Source organism: Mastigoproctus giganteus, chromosome 1, assembly GCF_048544385.1.
Source record: "Mastigoproctus giganteus isolate SK-2022 chromosome 1, ASM4854438v1, whole genome shotgun sequence".
NCBI classification, from domain to species: domain Eukaryota; kingdom Metazoa; phylum Arthropoda; class Arachnida; order Uropygi; family Thelyphonidae; genus Mastigoproctus; species Mastigoproctus giganteus.
This window is the reverse complement of record NC_143575.1, coordinates 184,385,409-184,399,462: the sequence shown is the minus strand read 5'-3', so window position 1 is coordinate 184,399,462 and position 14,054 is coordinate 184,385,409. Positions and strand designations below refer to the sequence as shown.

Here is a 14,054-nt window from a genome sequence, read left to right as displayed (position 1 = left end):
ACAACAATTGAAAACATTAGTTTTCCAGTGCAGTGAAAGATAGCTTCACACATGGGGGAAACAATACATCATGTGTGCTTTGTGAAAAAAAAAAGTGGCCTATTTCAACAAAGATTGTAATCACATTGGTGTTAGTGTTTAAGTGAAGCAAAATGATATATTGCACTTATGCTATCTGTGTTACCAATAATAAATCTGTATATTCTGAGCTCTGCCGTGCTTTAGGAGCAGCAGTGCGAAGCACACGCTTCTTGATTAGACCGGGGTTTGAGCCCGTGAACTCCAAATACGGAGGATGCGGAAAGGTCAGGGAATGACCACTGCATATCCCCGGAGAAATACGGCCCTAGTTGCTAATGCTCCTAAAAACCAAATAATAACAACAACAACTGAGCTCTGCAACTTCTCTATCACCGTGTATTATATTGCGTATGTGTATTTTTATTATACAGTAATACTAATTCTTTTATAATACATGGAAAATCTCCATATTTACGATGATGAATCTGCTTTTGTTTATTCAGTTTGATCCCTTCTCTGTCTCACCATCACAATGTAGTAATACCAAAGAGTTTCTTCTTTTTGCAAAAACTCAGCTTTTCTCTGTGTTTTTCTTTTCGCAAAAAATAAGAAAAACTAAGTTAAATGGTTTTTAAAAATTTTGTGAATTTCTGCTTATTTTCTTATAACAAATTGGTCATTGAGTGTGCTATTTACATTGCAAAATAGAAACATAGAATAAAAGCATTGCTCTCTGTTATGTGCCACCATTTCATAGTGCTTGCGTAGTGCAAAACCAGTCAACAATGTCTTTCAGTAAGATGCCAAAGAAATAAAATTTCAGAAGACATATATGTAAAATTTACCATGTATTGTAAAATATGAAAAGGCAACATGTTTGCCTTGCGTACCATAGATGTGATTTTTCAATTTCATGCAGTGGGAAATGTGATATAATCATACATTTGTGTACAAATTAGCATAATGGCAGTGTGCAATGTATAGAAAGAAATGCAAAAATAGATGTAGTGTTATAGAGCAGTTACCCGGCATCAGTGTTAGGGTGCCATTTCCACATTCCCTTTTTCAAGTGATGGGTAGGACTTGTAGTCAGTCATGAAGTTGATAACTCACCTCTAATTCGTTACTCAGTGCCACACCCAATCACCAAAAGGGTAACAGACCCAAAGTGAACATCTAGTAGTTTATAGGACAAAATCTTTATACCCTCAATGTGAAAGGGGGGGATTCTCTTTAACACCACAGTTTGGATTAGCATTGTGTTTTTCTTTGAATGCTAAGCAACATTTCATAGCTCATTCTCCAAAGCCACGATAACTCTTTAGTATTCCTTATTGATTACTCTGGTATCATTTGCCACAGCCAAGTGGTCAGGTGAAAAGGTACAAAAGTATACATGGTTCGAGCCCTCATGATTACTAAATACAGTATTGTTTTTTTGTATCTTGTGAACTCCTCTGACTGTGTAGTCATCCCAGAGTATAAACAGAAAATTTATTATTTGGTTTGGATGAGAACTAGTAGTAGGAACAAAGATAACATTTTAATAACAAACAATTACTTAATATATATCAAAACTAATCATACATTCCACTCTTACAAATTACGAAGGATAACTATCTGGAAAGAGGGCTTTACTCCATTAACGCTTAAAAGTTAATGAATTTTTATGCCCTTGCTTAATTTTTAGTTATAACAATATAATTCATTAATTTAAAGTTGTACCCCTTCTCAAATAGACGTATAGGAATATGAGGATATAGGAAGAAATCATTTGTTCTTCTCAGATAAGCAATATCACAGTTATAATATTCAGACATTCGCCTGTTCACCTGTCATAATTTTAAAACAGATACATTCTCACTTACCATGTTTACTGATTTGGGATCTGTCCTAGATCTAAGGCTGGTTTTGCCTTCTCCTTCAGCCGGAGCTTTGGAACTTGTGCACTGCAGAGGTTTGCACTACTACCAAGCCTGGCGATGCGGGTCTCTTCTTTCACCTTTTTGAAGACAATGACTCTGATGATTCCAATAACTTCACTACTCTAAGACCACAACTTCTGACTATGACTATGACAACGACTAATCCATCCCTGGTCTCCCAAGGGCCCTCTTTTTAAACTTCAGGCTTCCCCTTGAGTTCTTTGATTCTCAGCATCACTTAACACATGTCCAGTATGTTCTGATGCAGTGGCGGACTAAGGAAAAATCGGGCCCTAGGCAAGATTCTCATTTCGGGCCCCACATAGGGTTGCCACCTTTCAGAAATTGTAATGGAGGACACAGTTGAATGGGTTAAAAAAGGTCTTCTATTACTAAATATAAAAATACAGGTCTTGCATTATGTTGAAAGCTAAAAAAAAAAAAGAGTCCTCTGCCTATAAAAATTTATACTATAAAAAATGTATAATAAAACCGTTTTAAAATTAACGGCCCTAGGCAGTTGCCTAGGCCAAAGTCTTCCCCTGTTCTGATGTCTAGTCAACCAGTCAAGTAATTATAAGCAAACCCTCTCCACTGCTTTTTACAGAATGGAAGGGTGAAAACTGATACGTGTGAAAGCTCATTACACACTAAAGGTATTCGTTTTTAATGTGATAATTGTGGTTCTTTTCCACACTTTGTGCCTGTATTAGCATGGCCATAGTTTTTTGAGTCCTGCAAACAAGGTGATTGCTCTGACCTTTCTGCCCTAACAGTGGATGTTGCTAATGGCTAAGTACAGTGTAGACTCAGAGTAACAGACTTTTATGTGGACGTTGACCTGTTACAAATGGAATTTTGATAAATGTTTTATTAATGAATAAAATTTAAACAACACTCACTTGGGGTGTCCGAGTTTTTATTATTTTACTAAAAAAATACTGGTAAATATTAATTACTAAAGTTATGTCAGTAAGTGGAATATATACTTTACAGGGAAAACAAAAGGGAAGAATAATTAAGAAAATAAAAGTTAAGTAACAGTTGGAAAAAGAAATAAAAAAGGGAGGAGAAACTCCACTTTGTAACAGTAGCAATTCATAGTGGTGATGGTGTCTTCATTCTAAATGCTTATTTGTGCCTTTTGTCACAGAACAAATTTTCTTTTCTCTGGGTTATGCTAATCATGCATTTTTCAGAAATATGAAATGCTTCCCAATAGGAGAACATTTCATATAGTGAAACAGCAAAAGATTATGGGTGTGGAAGAACCAAAACAAAAGACATTATTGTTAGTGAAATTGCATGAATAAAGAATAGGCAGTGTGCTGGCTTTGAAAAATTGAAAATAGCCAGCAGTGTGCTGGCTATTTTCAATTTCTGCAGATGGAGTAATCAAAGTGGTTCCAAGCTATAATCCCATTGTAGTGGCCTTTGTAATTTAAAAAAAAAAAAACCCATCATATCTAAGGCATCTTGCTCTCAGTGCCAGCATAAGGTGACTCTACAGAGTAAAATTTGGACATCTCCTTCAGAACAACCTAAAATCATGTGGGATTCCAACAAAAACATGTCATGTACTTAGTGTTATTAATGCACCTGTTATGGTCGACCTAAAAATTGGGGTAGCAAGGATATTAAAAGAGGAGATTGAGCACTTGGTGGTAATAAACTGTTCTTGTCATGTTATTAATTTGTGTGTTGAAAAGGGGGTTGCATTTATTGTGTGAAAGTGGGTGGATATTTGGTATACATTTACTGATAACTAGAGAGAGAGAGAGAGATTTGAGAAAATTAGGCACATTGGCTGTCTTTAGTTAAATGTGTAACTAAGACTGGTAGAACAGTGGTCTTTGACAAGTCTGTTTAAAGAAGAAGTTAGAAGTGGTGAGAAAAGCAATATGAGCACTTTTCAGAGTTATCCAGTTCAAAATTACAAGTAATCACTAATGAGTGCCACTAATTCACATCCAAATCCAGTTCATGATCCAAAAGAAATTTGAAACAAGACAATGATTTCTTCAAGAAAAAGAATCTCTGGATCCAAACTTCTAGTGAGAGCAATCCTGTACACGTCAAGCAGGTTGGTAATTCTAGGCATGTTATCCTCATTAGTGCAGAAAGTTTGTTCATATTTCTCTTTTCTAGCTTGAATAAAGGCAATTTGCTTGTTTTTTTTTATTTTATGTGATCTTGTCTAGAGATCTGAGTTTCATTGAAGATAAACATAGGAGCAGTATGAGGGAGGATTCAAAAAAGATTTGTATTCACCCAGAAGTAGGTGTGATAGAAGGTTGAAACAAAGGGCAGGCATTTCGCTTTTTCAACATAGTCACCAGAAAAAGTGGCACATTTTTTTCCACCTCTCAATACACCTCTGCAGGCCAGTTCTGTAGAAGTCCTTTGACTGTCCTACAAACCACAACTCAGCAAAAAAAATCACTTCATCATCGGCAGCAGATTGTTTTCCATGAAGAAAGGACTTCAGGGCAGGAAAGAGGAAGAAATCCGAGTGTACAAGGTCAGGGGAATGAGCAGGATGTGTCAATATTTCACTTTTTCCTGGTATATCAACAAAATTTAATGTGCACGTTGTGCCCTTTCCTTCTGGTAAGAGGTCAGAAGTCTAGGAAACCATCTAGCAGACACTTTACTCATATGCAGCTGTTAATGAATGATGTTCTTCACAGGTCCTACACCAATTTGGAGCCCTGCAGCCAGCTCTTTATACTAATATGGCAATCTTCCAGGATTAATGCCTCCATTTTTGCAACACTCTCTTCTGTTACAATAGTTGCTGGGCATTGAGGGATTTAGAATTAGCACTAGTAGAGGCATATGATCATATGATGCAAGAAAGCAAGTGTATATAGCATCAGCCAAAAAAATAAAAATAAAAAACCCTGCCATTTCACCCATCCATTCACTCTGAATGTTTGTCTAGGTGAGTAATCTGATCAAGAGGTAGAATCCCATTAGAATCCTATATCGTCTGCAAACTTAAACATTAACCCTGATATACCTTCATCAATATCATTGATAAATACTGAAAACAACAATGAGCCCAACATTGGGGACACCACTAGAAACATCAGTCCACTCTCTGCCTTCTCCCACTCAACCCTCCTTTTATCCATTATAGCAACTTGCCCTTAATGCCATACTGCTCCAATTTTGGAGGCGCCTCCGTAGCCAGGTGGGAAGGAGCAGCAGTGTGTAGCACACGCTTCTTGATTAGACTGGGGTTCGAGCCTGTCACCACCAAATACAGACGATGCTGAAGGTCAGGGAATGACCACCGCATATCCCGGAGCAATATGGCCTTAGTTGCTAATGCTCCTAAAAACCAAATAAACAAACAAAGCTCCAATTTTGTACATGTGCCATGTCTTCCATGTGCCACAGTATCAAAAGCTTTCCTAAAATCCAAATATATGATGACTTTATTACAGACTATCTTATATCTACCATAGACATCTGTGTCCCCTGATAATTTATACGTGTCCTATGATTTTTCCTCTCTACCACGAGTCTCATTAGGTCATCTATCCATTTAGGCCTAAACCTTGAACAGTATTTCTTAGTTGGTATGAAAAGCTTAGTAGCTTCCAAGATTAATTTATTGAATGCTTCCCATTTAGAATTTGCTGTTGGTAACATCATCAGTTGGTCCCACTGTATATAATTAAAAAAATCTCTCAGACCGCTGGAGTTAGGCAATGGTCAGGCCACACCGTGAGTACTGTATACAGGTCTGGAGGCCTCATTTTAAGAAGGATGTAGAGCTGTTGGAACAAGTACAGAGAAGGGCAACAAGATTAGTGAATGGAACAAAGGGTTGCTCTTACAAAGAAAGGCTTAAGTTTTGCAAATTACAGTGTCTGGAGACTAGGCACCTGCGAGGTGATCTGATTGAGGTGTATAAAGCCTTGAATGGTTTGAGCATGCTCAATACTGATGGGATACCTCCTCTTGCTCAGAATAATTGCCTGAGAGGGCATAAATTCAAATTGAGGAAAGACAGATGTAGGATAGATGTGCGGAAGTTTGCCTTTAGCCAGCGGGTAGTTATTATTATTATTATTATTATTATTATTAATGGCCATATGGTACAAGGAAGCCTGAGGCTTATGCTGCACCAGCCAAAAAAAAAAAAAAAATTCCCAAGTTACCCCCTGAGAGAGAGAGAGAGAGAGAGAGAGAGAGAGAGAGAGAGAGAGAGAGAGCGAGAAGTAGAAAGGAATCACCAGGAAAGAGAAGAATGATGATATCCAGCTCAGGACCCTGGGTTTGCCACGCCCATACTCACTAGATGTGAGCCCCGTGGAACAGACTTCCATCCTTTGCTGTGGAAGTTGATAGCCTAAATAAATTTAAGGCTGGGCTGGACATGTATTTGGAACGAATGGAGGGGTGAAATGGAAGCATTTGTTTTTTTTTTGTCTGATGCTGCATAAGCTTGCTTTCTTGCATCACGTGCCTCTGCTAATGCTAATGAGCAAGATTTTGAAAGCTATGTTCTTCTTCGGGCAATATCTTTTTATTTTGAAGCAAAATCAATTTAAAAACCAATCCTCGAAGGTTTTAGCTGTCATTCAGGCTTTTTTGCTCGATTTCCAACGAACTGGTAAGGAGCTTTTTGATATTCCTTTAAAAGCACAAGGATTTTCTGATTTATAAATTATGAGCAGTTTACAGTTAAAGGCACCGTCTGCATTGCCACATAACAAAAGCATTAATCTATCTTTTTCAGCTTTGAAACCTGGGGCGGTTTTCTTTTCTTTTGAAATGAATGTTCAGCTTGGCATATGCTTCCAGAATAATCCGGTTTCATCAGCATTAAACACTCAACTTGCTAGCTAGCCCTCAGTCACAATAACATCCTTTAAAGTTTTTGGATACAAAGAAGCAGCTTCCCGTATCTGCACTGGATGTTTCACCCATTAATTTTAGATTGTGAAGACTTTGATGTTTTTTTTTTAATTTTCAAACCAACCGTTACTGACCTGAAAGACATCTGCATTGAATGCACCAGCTTCTACTTCTTGTAAGCGACTAAAAATTTGCAGAGCTTTGGCTTGAATAATATTAGAATTAGCATTAATAGAGGCATATGATGCAAGAAAGCAAGCTTATGCAGTATCAGACAAAAAAAAAAAAAAAAAAAAACACACTTCCATTTCACCCCTCCGTTCGTTCGAAATACCTGTCCAGTTGAGCCATAAATTTATTTAGGCTATCAACTTCCACAACAAAGGATGAAAGTCTGTTCCACCAACCAACTACCCGCTGGCTAAAGGCAAACTTCCGCACTTTCCTCAATTTGAATTTATGCCCTCTCAGGCAATTATTCTGAGCAAGTGGAAGAATCCCATCAGCATTGAGCATGCTCAAACCATTCAAGGCTTTATACACCTCTATCAGATCACCTCGCCGGTGCCTAGTCTCCAGACACTGTAATTTGCAAAACTTAAGCCTTTCTTTGTAAGAGCAACCCTTTGTTCCATTCACTAATCTTGTTGCCCTTCTCTGTACTCGTTCCAGCAGCTCTACATCCTTCTTGAAATGAGGCCTCCAGACCTGTATACAGTACTCAAGGTGTGGCCTGACCATTGCCTTATACAAGGGAATAATCACCTCCTTATCCCTGCTAGAAAAATTCCTGTATATCATTGACAAGACACCATGAGCTACTCTTGCAGCCCGTCTGCACTGCTCAGAGAACTTCATATCTGCTTGTACAATTACCACCAGGTTCTTTTCATTCTCTACCACTGTCAGTGTAGTACCACAGAGTTTATACGTTGCTCTGGATTTGCTGTTTCCCATATGTAGTACTTTACATTTGTCAATGTTAAAATTCATTTGCCACCTCTCAGCCCATCTGCTCAACCTTTCCAGATCCTGTTGCAGCAGCATAGCGTCAGTAGTGTCCTTAACAACCCTGCCAACCTTTGTATCGTCTGCAAACTTGGACATTAAGCTTGATATACCATCATCAGTATTATTTATAAATACAGAAAACAATAATGGACCCAACACTGAACCCTGAGAGACTCCACTAATAACATTAGTCCACGAAGAGCAGTGTCCATTGATTACCACTCTCTGTCTTTTCCCCCTCAACCACCCCTTTATCCATAGCAGCAATTTGACTGCAATGCCACACTGCTCCAATTTGTGCAGCAGTCTTCCATGTGCAACAGTATCAAAAGCCTTTCTAAGATCCAAGTATATAATATCAAAGTTATTCCCTGCATCCAGTTCTTTTGTGACTGCATCATAGTATCCAATCAAATTGGTCAGACAATATCTCAACTAAGAGGCATTCTCTTTTGATTAAGATCTTCTATCCAGAAAGAAAAGTAATTTTTCATTTTCTCTATTAACGGGTTTCTCACTTTTGTAGTGCTTTTTGCAGCCAATTATGTGGAACAGATAACTGAACTTTTAATATTCTTAGCATTTCCTTAATTCATCGAATGCTAGATTCATTTATGCTGTATTTCTTGGCCAATGTCACAACCTTTTCACCATTTTCTAACTCCTTAACGATTTTTAATTTTTCCTCTAAATTTAAAATTTTTTGACGTGAATAATGTCTATACTGGGAGTACCCTATTGCGCTCAGGGTGTCACGAAAAGTGAAATGCCTAACCACTGTTATATCTCTGAAACTAATAGACAAAAGTATAATAAATTTATATTTATTTTGTCAGGTATATAATGCCGTTGATGAATATGCCAGAAAAAATGAGAAATTTTGATATCTAATATAATTTTTTTCAAAAAAACTAAAAAGTTTACATTTTGGTCATTTGCCGTTGCGCCTTGGTTACTTTCACTCTCAATAGCAGTGATGCAACAAGTACAATGCATGCACCCAAGAAAACTCAACTGTACACAAAAAATGCAGTGATGCAACAAGTTGCATACAATTGAGCAACAAAATAGTTGTGTCACCACAACACAACTGCACTTCTCTACAAGGATATATAAATAGATTTCAAATCAGTTTTTAGTTTTCGAGAGTTGAACAACTCATTAAAGTAGCTACTTTGTTCAGTTACTTTGCATTTGTTGAGCAGTGCAGTTGTTTTGTTTGCTTGTCCACCCGTAACCTGTTTAAACCAATTTCAAGCAGTATGAAGCAGGGTTATCGAGTGTCAGTGGGATGATGTCATTTGTTCTGAAGATCCTTTGCTCAGTTACTTCGCATTTGTAGAGCAGTGCGGTTGTGTTTCATTTAGTTAATAACATCATGTGAAATGAAAAAATACAATTTAAGCTTAATAAAATCAGTTTTATTTTATTGTATTTTCATTTCACATGATGTTATTCACTGATCCACCTTCGGCTCCTTCGAGCTAACATCGATTTTTTTTGTTGCAGCTGTCTTCATTTTAGTTACTAATTAAACACACTTTATATAGAGAAGAAATATTAAATTAGCAAAAGCAATGCTTACTGATTAAAACACTTTACATTGCGCCAACCAGATAAAGATTCTGTCTGAACAGCTAATGTAGGATAACTGATGAAGGGAGTACCCAAATTAGGAAATTGTTTCAAAAATAACTGGAAAAACACACCACCATTTATTGCTATGTTTGGTTATAAGAATCAGTTTGAATCAATTTGTGATATTTTTCTAAAGCACATTTCTGGAGGTCATGACCATAAAACAATAAAAACAATTTGCACTTTCATTTTATTGGGCTCTTCTGTTAGTGCAGTCTATTATAAACAGGTAGTAAACTTGATCTTATTGCATTTGCAATAATACCGACAGCTGGAATTCTGTGGGATTTTATGTTATTATGGTGAAATGCGTTTCACCATAATAACAGTGAAATCTTCAGTCATGTAAAAAACATATATAAATTTTCAAAATCTGCTCTTCATTCCTATTTTTGAAGCTTAGTAAACAAAAATAAAACAAAAAGTAAAGTAAAATTTTGGTAGTAAATACCTGACAGCACAATAGCGAAACTGTGCAATTAAAAACCGTGCAAATCAAGGGATGATTGTACTTCTGAGCAATGCTGAGGTTGTTGGTGAAAAATGATATTCTTATTTGATCAATTGGTCAAGCATTATTTTCAAATTTGAAATTTTAGTAGACTTGTTTCCAGTACTTGGTGTCATTAAGATAAAAAATTAGATGAAGCAATAGATGTTTTGCAGCATGAGTTCTGTGAGTTTCAATGTGAGAACCTACTAGATGAAAAAGAAGAAATAATGTTCACTAGTCCTTAGTTGCAGAGCTGACAAATGCACAAAGAGGTTTGAAATGTAACATTATCCCCAGTCATGCTTTACATTTTAATAATACCTCATAACACTTCTGAGTGTCAGAGAACATTGAACCAATTTAGAAAAACAAAAACTGAGTTCAGACCTTCTCTTTCTGGTAAAGTTTTGGAAATGATCCTGAAAGCCAAGTCTAGGATAGCAGGGGCCATTGTTATGAAAAACTTTGGCTCAGTATTTCTGAAGAGGGCAAAGTATGTAACAAGAAAATATTGATTACTTCAAGAAAGTTCTTGAAGTAATCAAAATCATTTGATGCATAACAGAAAATCCAAGCAGAAATTCACAGACAGAGCATACTATGCTGGTTAACAGTTCTATGTGTATATTTTAATATAAAATATGTATGTTGTTAGTGAACTCTAATTTTTAGTGCAGTGTGAACTTTTAAAAAATCTCCTGTTTTTCACATCTTTTGGCTCAAATATCACCTGTTTTGTTCCTACTTACAATTTCACAATCTCCAAATTTTTGAATGTCAAAGAATGCCAGAAAAATCCATACATAATCATCAATTATGTATGGATTTTTTATCCATACATAATTGAATCTGCACAATTGTATAAGCATCACTGGAGAGTGTGATGAGATCCATAAAAAAAGACCTGTGCCCAAATATTGCTCATCTTCTTTCAGCTCATCTTTTGAGATAAAAGATGCCCTTTGTTACCTAAAACATTGATTAGCAGCTTTTCGTAAACATGAACATAATATGGAAAAGTGCTTTTTTTTCATAATCATAAACATCATCTTGGAAGTGTTTTTACCAATATTAAGCTAAGACTAGTGGTCAAATTGAACTAGAATGGCATTCTGGTTGTTAAAATTTTCCATTTTGGCCACTTTGTTAGCATTCTGGTATTAAAGTTTTCAAATTAAGTACTTGGTCGTATTTAGAGCAGGATGCTTTTATATTCCCAGTTGGTGCAGCCTCCCTGCCCCAAGTACCTGGAATAATTTTTCTCATTCATACAACCATTGGTACTTTTCATACTTGTGTTTCTCAGAAAAAGGTAAGAGTAAATTCCAATTGAATGGATAATAAAAGATTACATGTTGGATTATTTGGAATATCATACATATACAGTATTGACATATATTTTTTATTTTAATATTAATATATTAAAATAACAAAAATTTTTAAAAAAATTTTAAATAACAAAAATTGAAGCCTTCATTTTCTTTCAACTATTAAATCCATAAGAAAAAAATTATTTCAGTAATTTAATACTCAATTTTGGCCTTAAAATTTTATTTATATCTTGCTAAATTCAACATGCTGCTCTGTTTTTTTTTTGTTTTTTTTTTCCATTAAGATAACATCCAGAATATCCAGCAGGCAAAACTTGTTTCTCTAACAGATGAAGTGTGTGTATTTGGTGGTGCAGCTTCTGGAAAAGATTATATTAAAGACAGTCATAAACATAGAACAGGTGTCAAACAAGGTTTATTATTTAAAGGTATTACTCAAAAAACACCATTTGGTTCATATTTTGCTTCTGTTCCTAAAAATCTGTGGGCAAATTTTGGTCAAAAAAACCAGTTTAGCTTCTCTGTGCCACCGTCATCACCGATATCAGCAGAACGAGAATGTTCACGTCCTACCAATAGAAATAGAAAGCTGTCATGTTCTTTTGGTTTTTCCACGTCTTCTGTTAAAATGGGAGAAAAAATGCCCCATGCTCAAGCTGTTAAGTCTTTACAGGAGATAAGAGATGAGACTCTTATTTGCTTTATATCAAGTAAGTTATTAGATAAATCATGTCAATGAGATTAATGGTATTCTATTTAGAATATAAAGAAGGTTATTGTAACTTTTAACTTTTCTTTTGTGTATACTCTGCCCTTCGCAAAATATTAGAGTGTAGTTAATATAAGTTGCTCCATTCATTGTGATGACAGCAGATTTCATATCCAGAGCTGTGGAGTCCAAGAAAGATGTTGCATGTATTTAGAATGCAATGCTTCTTCAGATAATGTGTACACAATCCTTGCTCCATGGACAAGAATTATAGTTTGCTGTACATGCAACATCATGGATTTATAGGGATACCTAGAATCTTTCATTTTCTGTGTAATATTTTTATTTTATTTGAAATATTAATTTTGTTATATAAAACCACTTCATTTTTTCCACAATGTCTCAGAATCCTTTCATTTTTCATCTATTCTCTAGGTCCATGAAGTCTATCCTAAATCAATTATATTTTTCAAATCTTTCAAGGGGGAGTATGTTGCATGGATTCTGGTTTCTTTTTAGGCATGTTAGTATATATATATATATATATATATATATAATGCATCTGTTGTCCTTACCATGCTCTTCTATTTGCCTCTTGTCCTTTTTCCGTGCTCGTGTAACAACTCAACTACCACTAGACAAATGTTTGTGAAATTTTGTATTTGGGCCTTTTAAAAAGATTTCTCAAGCAATTATAAATTTGATCAAAATCATACCAATAAAAGCCTGGCAGTTATTTCTCTCTTTTTTTTTCTACCCTCATGTAATAATTCAACTCCCAATAGTTGGATTTTCATGAAATTTTATGTTTGGACCTTTAGAAAGATTTGCTGAGCTATCCAATTTTAACCAATAAAAATCTGACAATTATTATTTCTTTGTCCATCCACATGTAATAACTTGACTCCGAGTGAATAGATTTTTATGAAATTTTATAATTTGCTGTTTAGAACGATTTGACAACCCTTCCCAAATATCATTATAACTGGACCAATAGGAAATTGGCGAGTATACTAAAGAGTATATCTATTGCAAGTATACAAATAGATTCAATACATTGCCCCCAATTACACATTCCAAGGTTTTATTCTATTCCTGTTTGCATGTTGGATAAAGAATGATATATATACCTTCGTGAAGAGTTTCTAATGAAACAATGATGACAGCAGTGTTTGGAATTCTTGCATGCAGTCCAAACAACTCTTTGTGCTGTATGTAATAGGAAGCTTGGGGTGTCAAAATCCAGTATTCGCTATATTTTGAAGAGAAATCGGTATCATCCTTACAAACTGCAAGTTCTTTATGCACTGAGTGAGGATGATTCTGATCACTGCACAGAGATCTATGAATAGGCATTGCATTCAGCTTAATAAAAATCCTGCTTTCAGAATAACCATGCTTTTTGGTAATGAGGTCGATTTTTGTGTTAGCTGATATTAAAATCAGACAGAAGAAGTGTACCTTTATACATTGTAGAACAAAGCTTTTCCAAGTATTTGAACACAGCAATATCTAGAATTGTTCCAGTAGTAAGTACTATAAATTTCTGGAATACACAGATACTACTAATAAATTCACTAAAAGAATCATAAAACATAAAATTCCTTCAAAAAATTAAACTGGTATTTAATATAACGGCAGTAAAACTTGGTTATAGTGAGCATGGAAATAACGATATCACGGCTGTAATGAGCAAAGAGCCATAATGATTTTAATTTATGCATATTCCCAAACAATTGCTCACTGTTATAACGAGCATACTACACGGATATACCGAACAAATTTTGGTGACTATTCTTAATTGCTCGGAAATAGGACTTGTAAGAACTTTGTATGCATTTCGGGCTTTTAAGAACTGTGTTTTTTTTTTTTTAATGAAAATCCCAAACACGAAAGGATTAGAACCTATACTACATAGTACCATGCTTGGATTGGAGGTTGAGAAGACGAGAGAAGATATTTGTTGGCATTAGACTTGAACTTCTGCAGACTGTAATTTTCAGGAAAGACATAGGGAGGAAGATTGTTCCAGAAAACAGCAGTTGAATGAATAA

At 35.5% G+C, this 14,054-nt stretch overlaps 1 protein-coding gene across 1 annotated transcript in view; it reads left to right on the top strand.

Annotated features, from left to right (window-relative positions):
* The window catches only part of LOC150091361 (protein mono-ADP-ribosyltransferase PARP4-like), a 577,845-nt gene that overhangs the window by 471,888 nt on the left and 91,903 nt on the right, over positions 1–14,054 (top strand). The window contains exon 23 of the mRNA XM_090390099.1: positions 11,576–12,001. Coding sequence (XP_090246225.1) covers positions 11,576–12,001 — 426 coding nt within the window. The remainder of the gene's footprint in view (positions 1–11,575; positions 12,002–14,054) is intronic.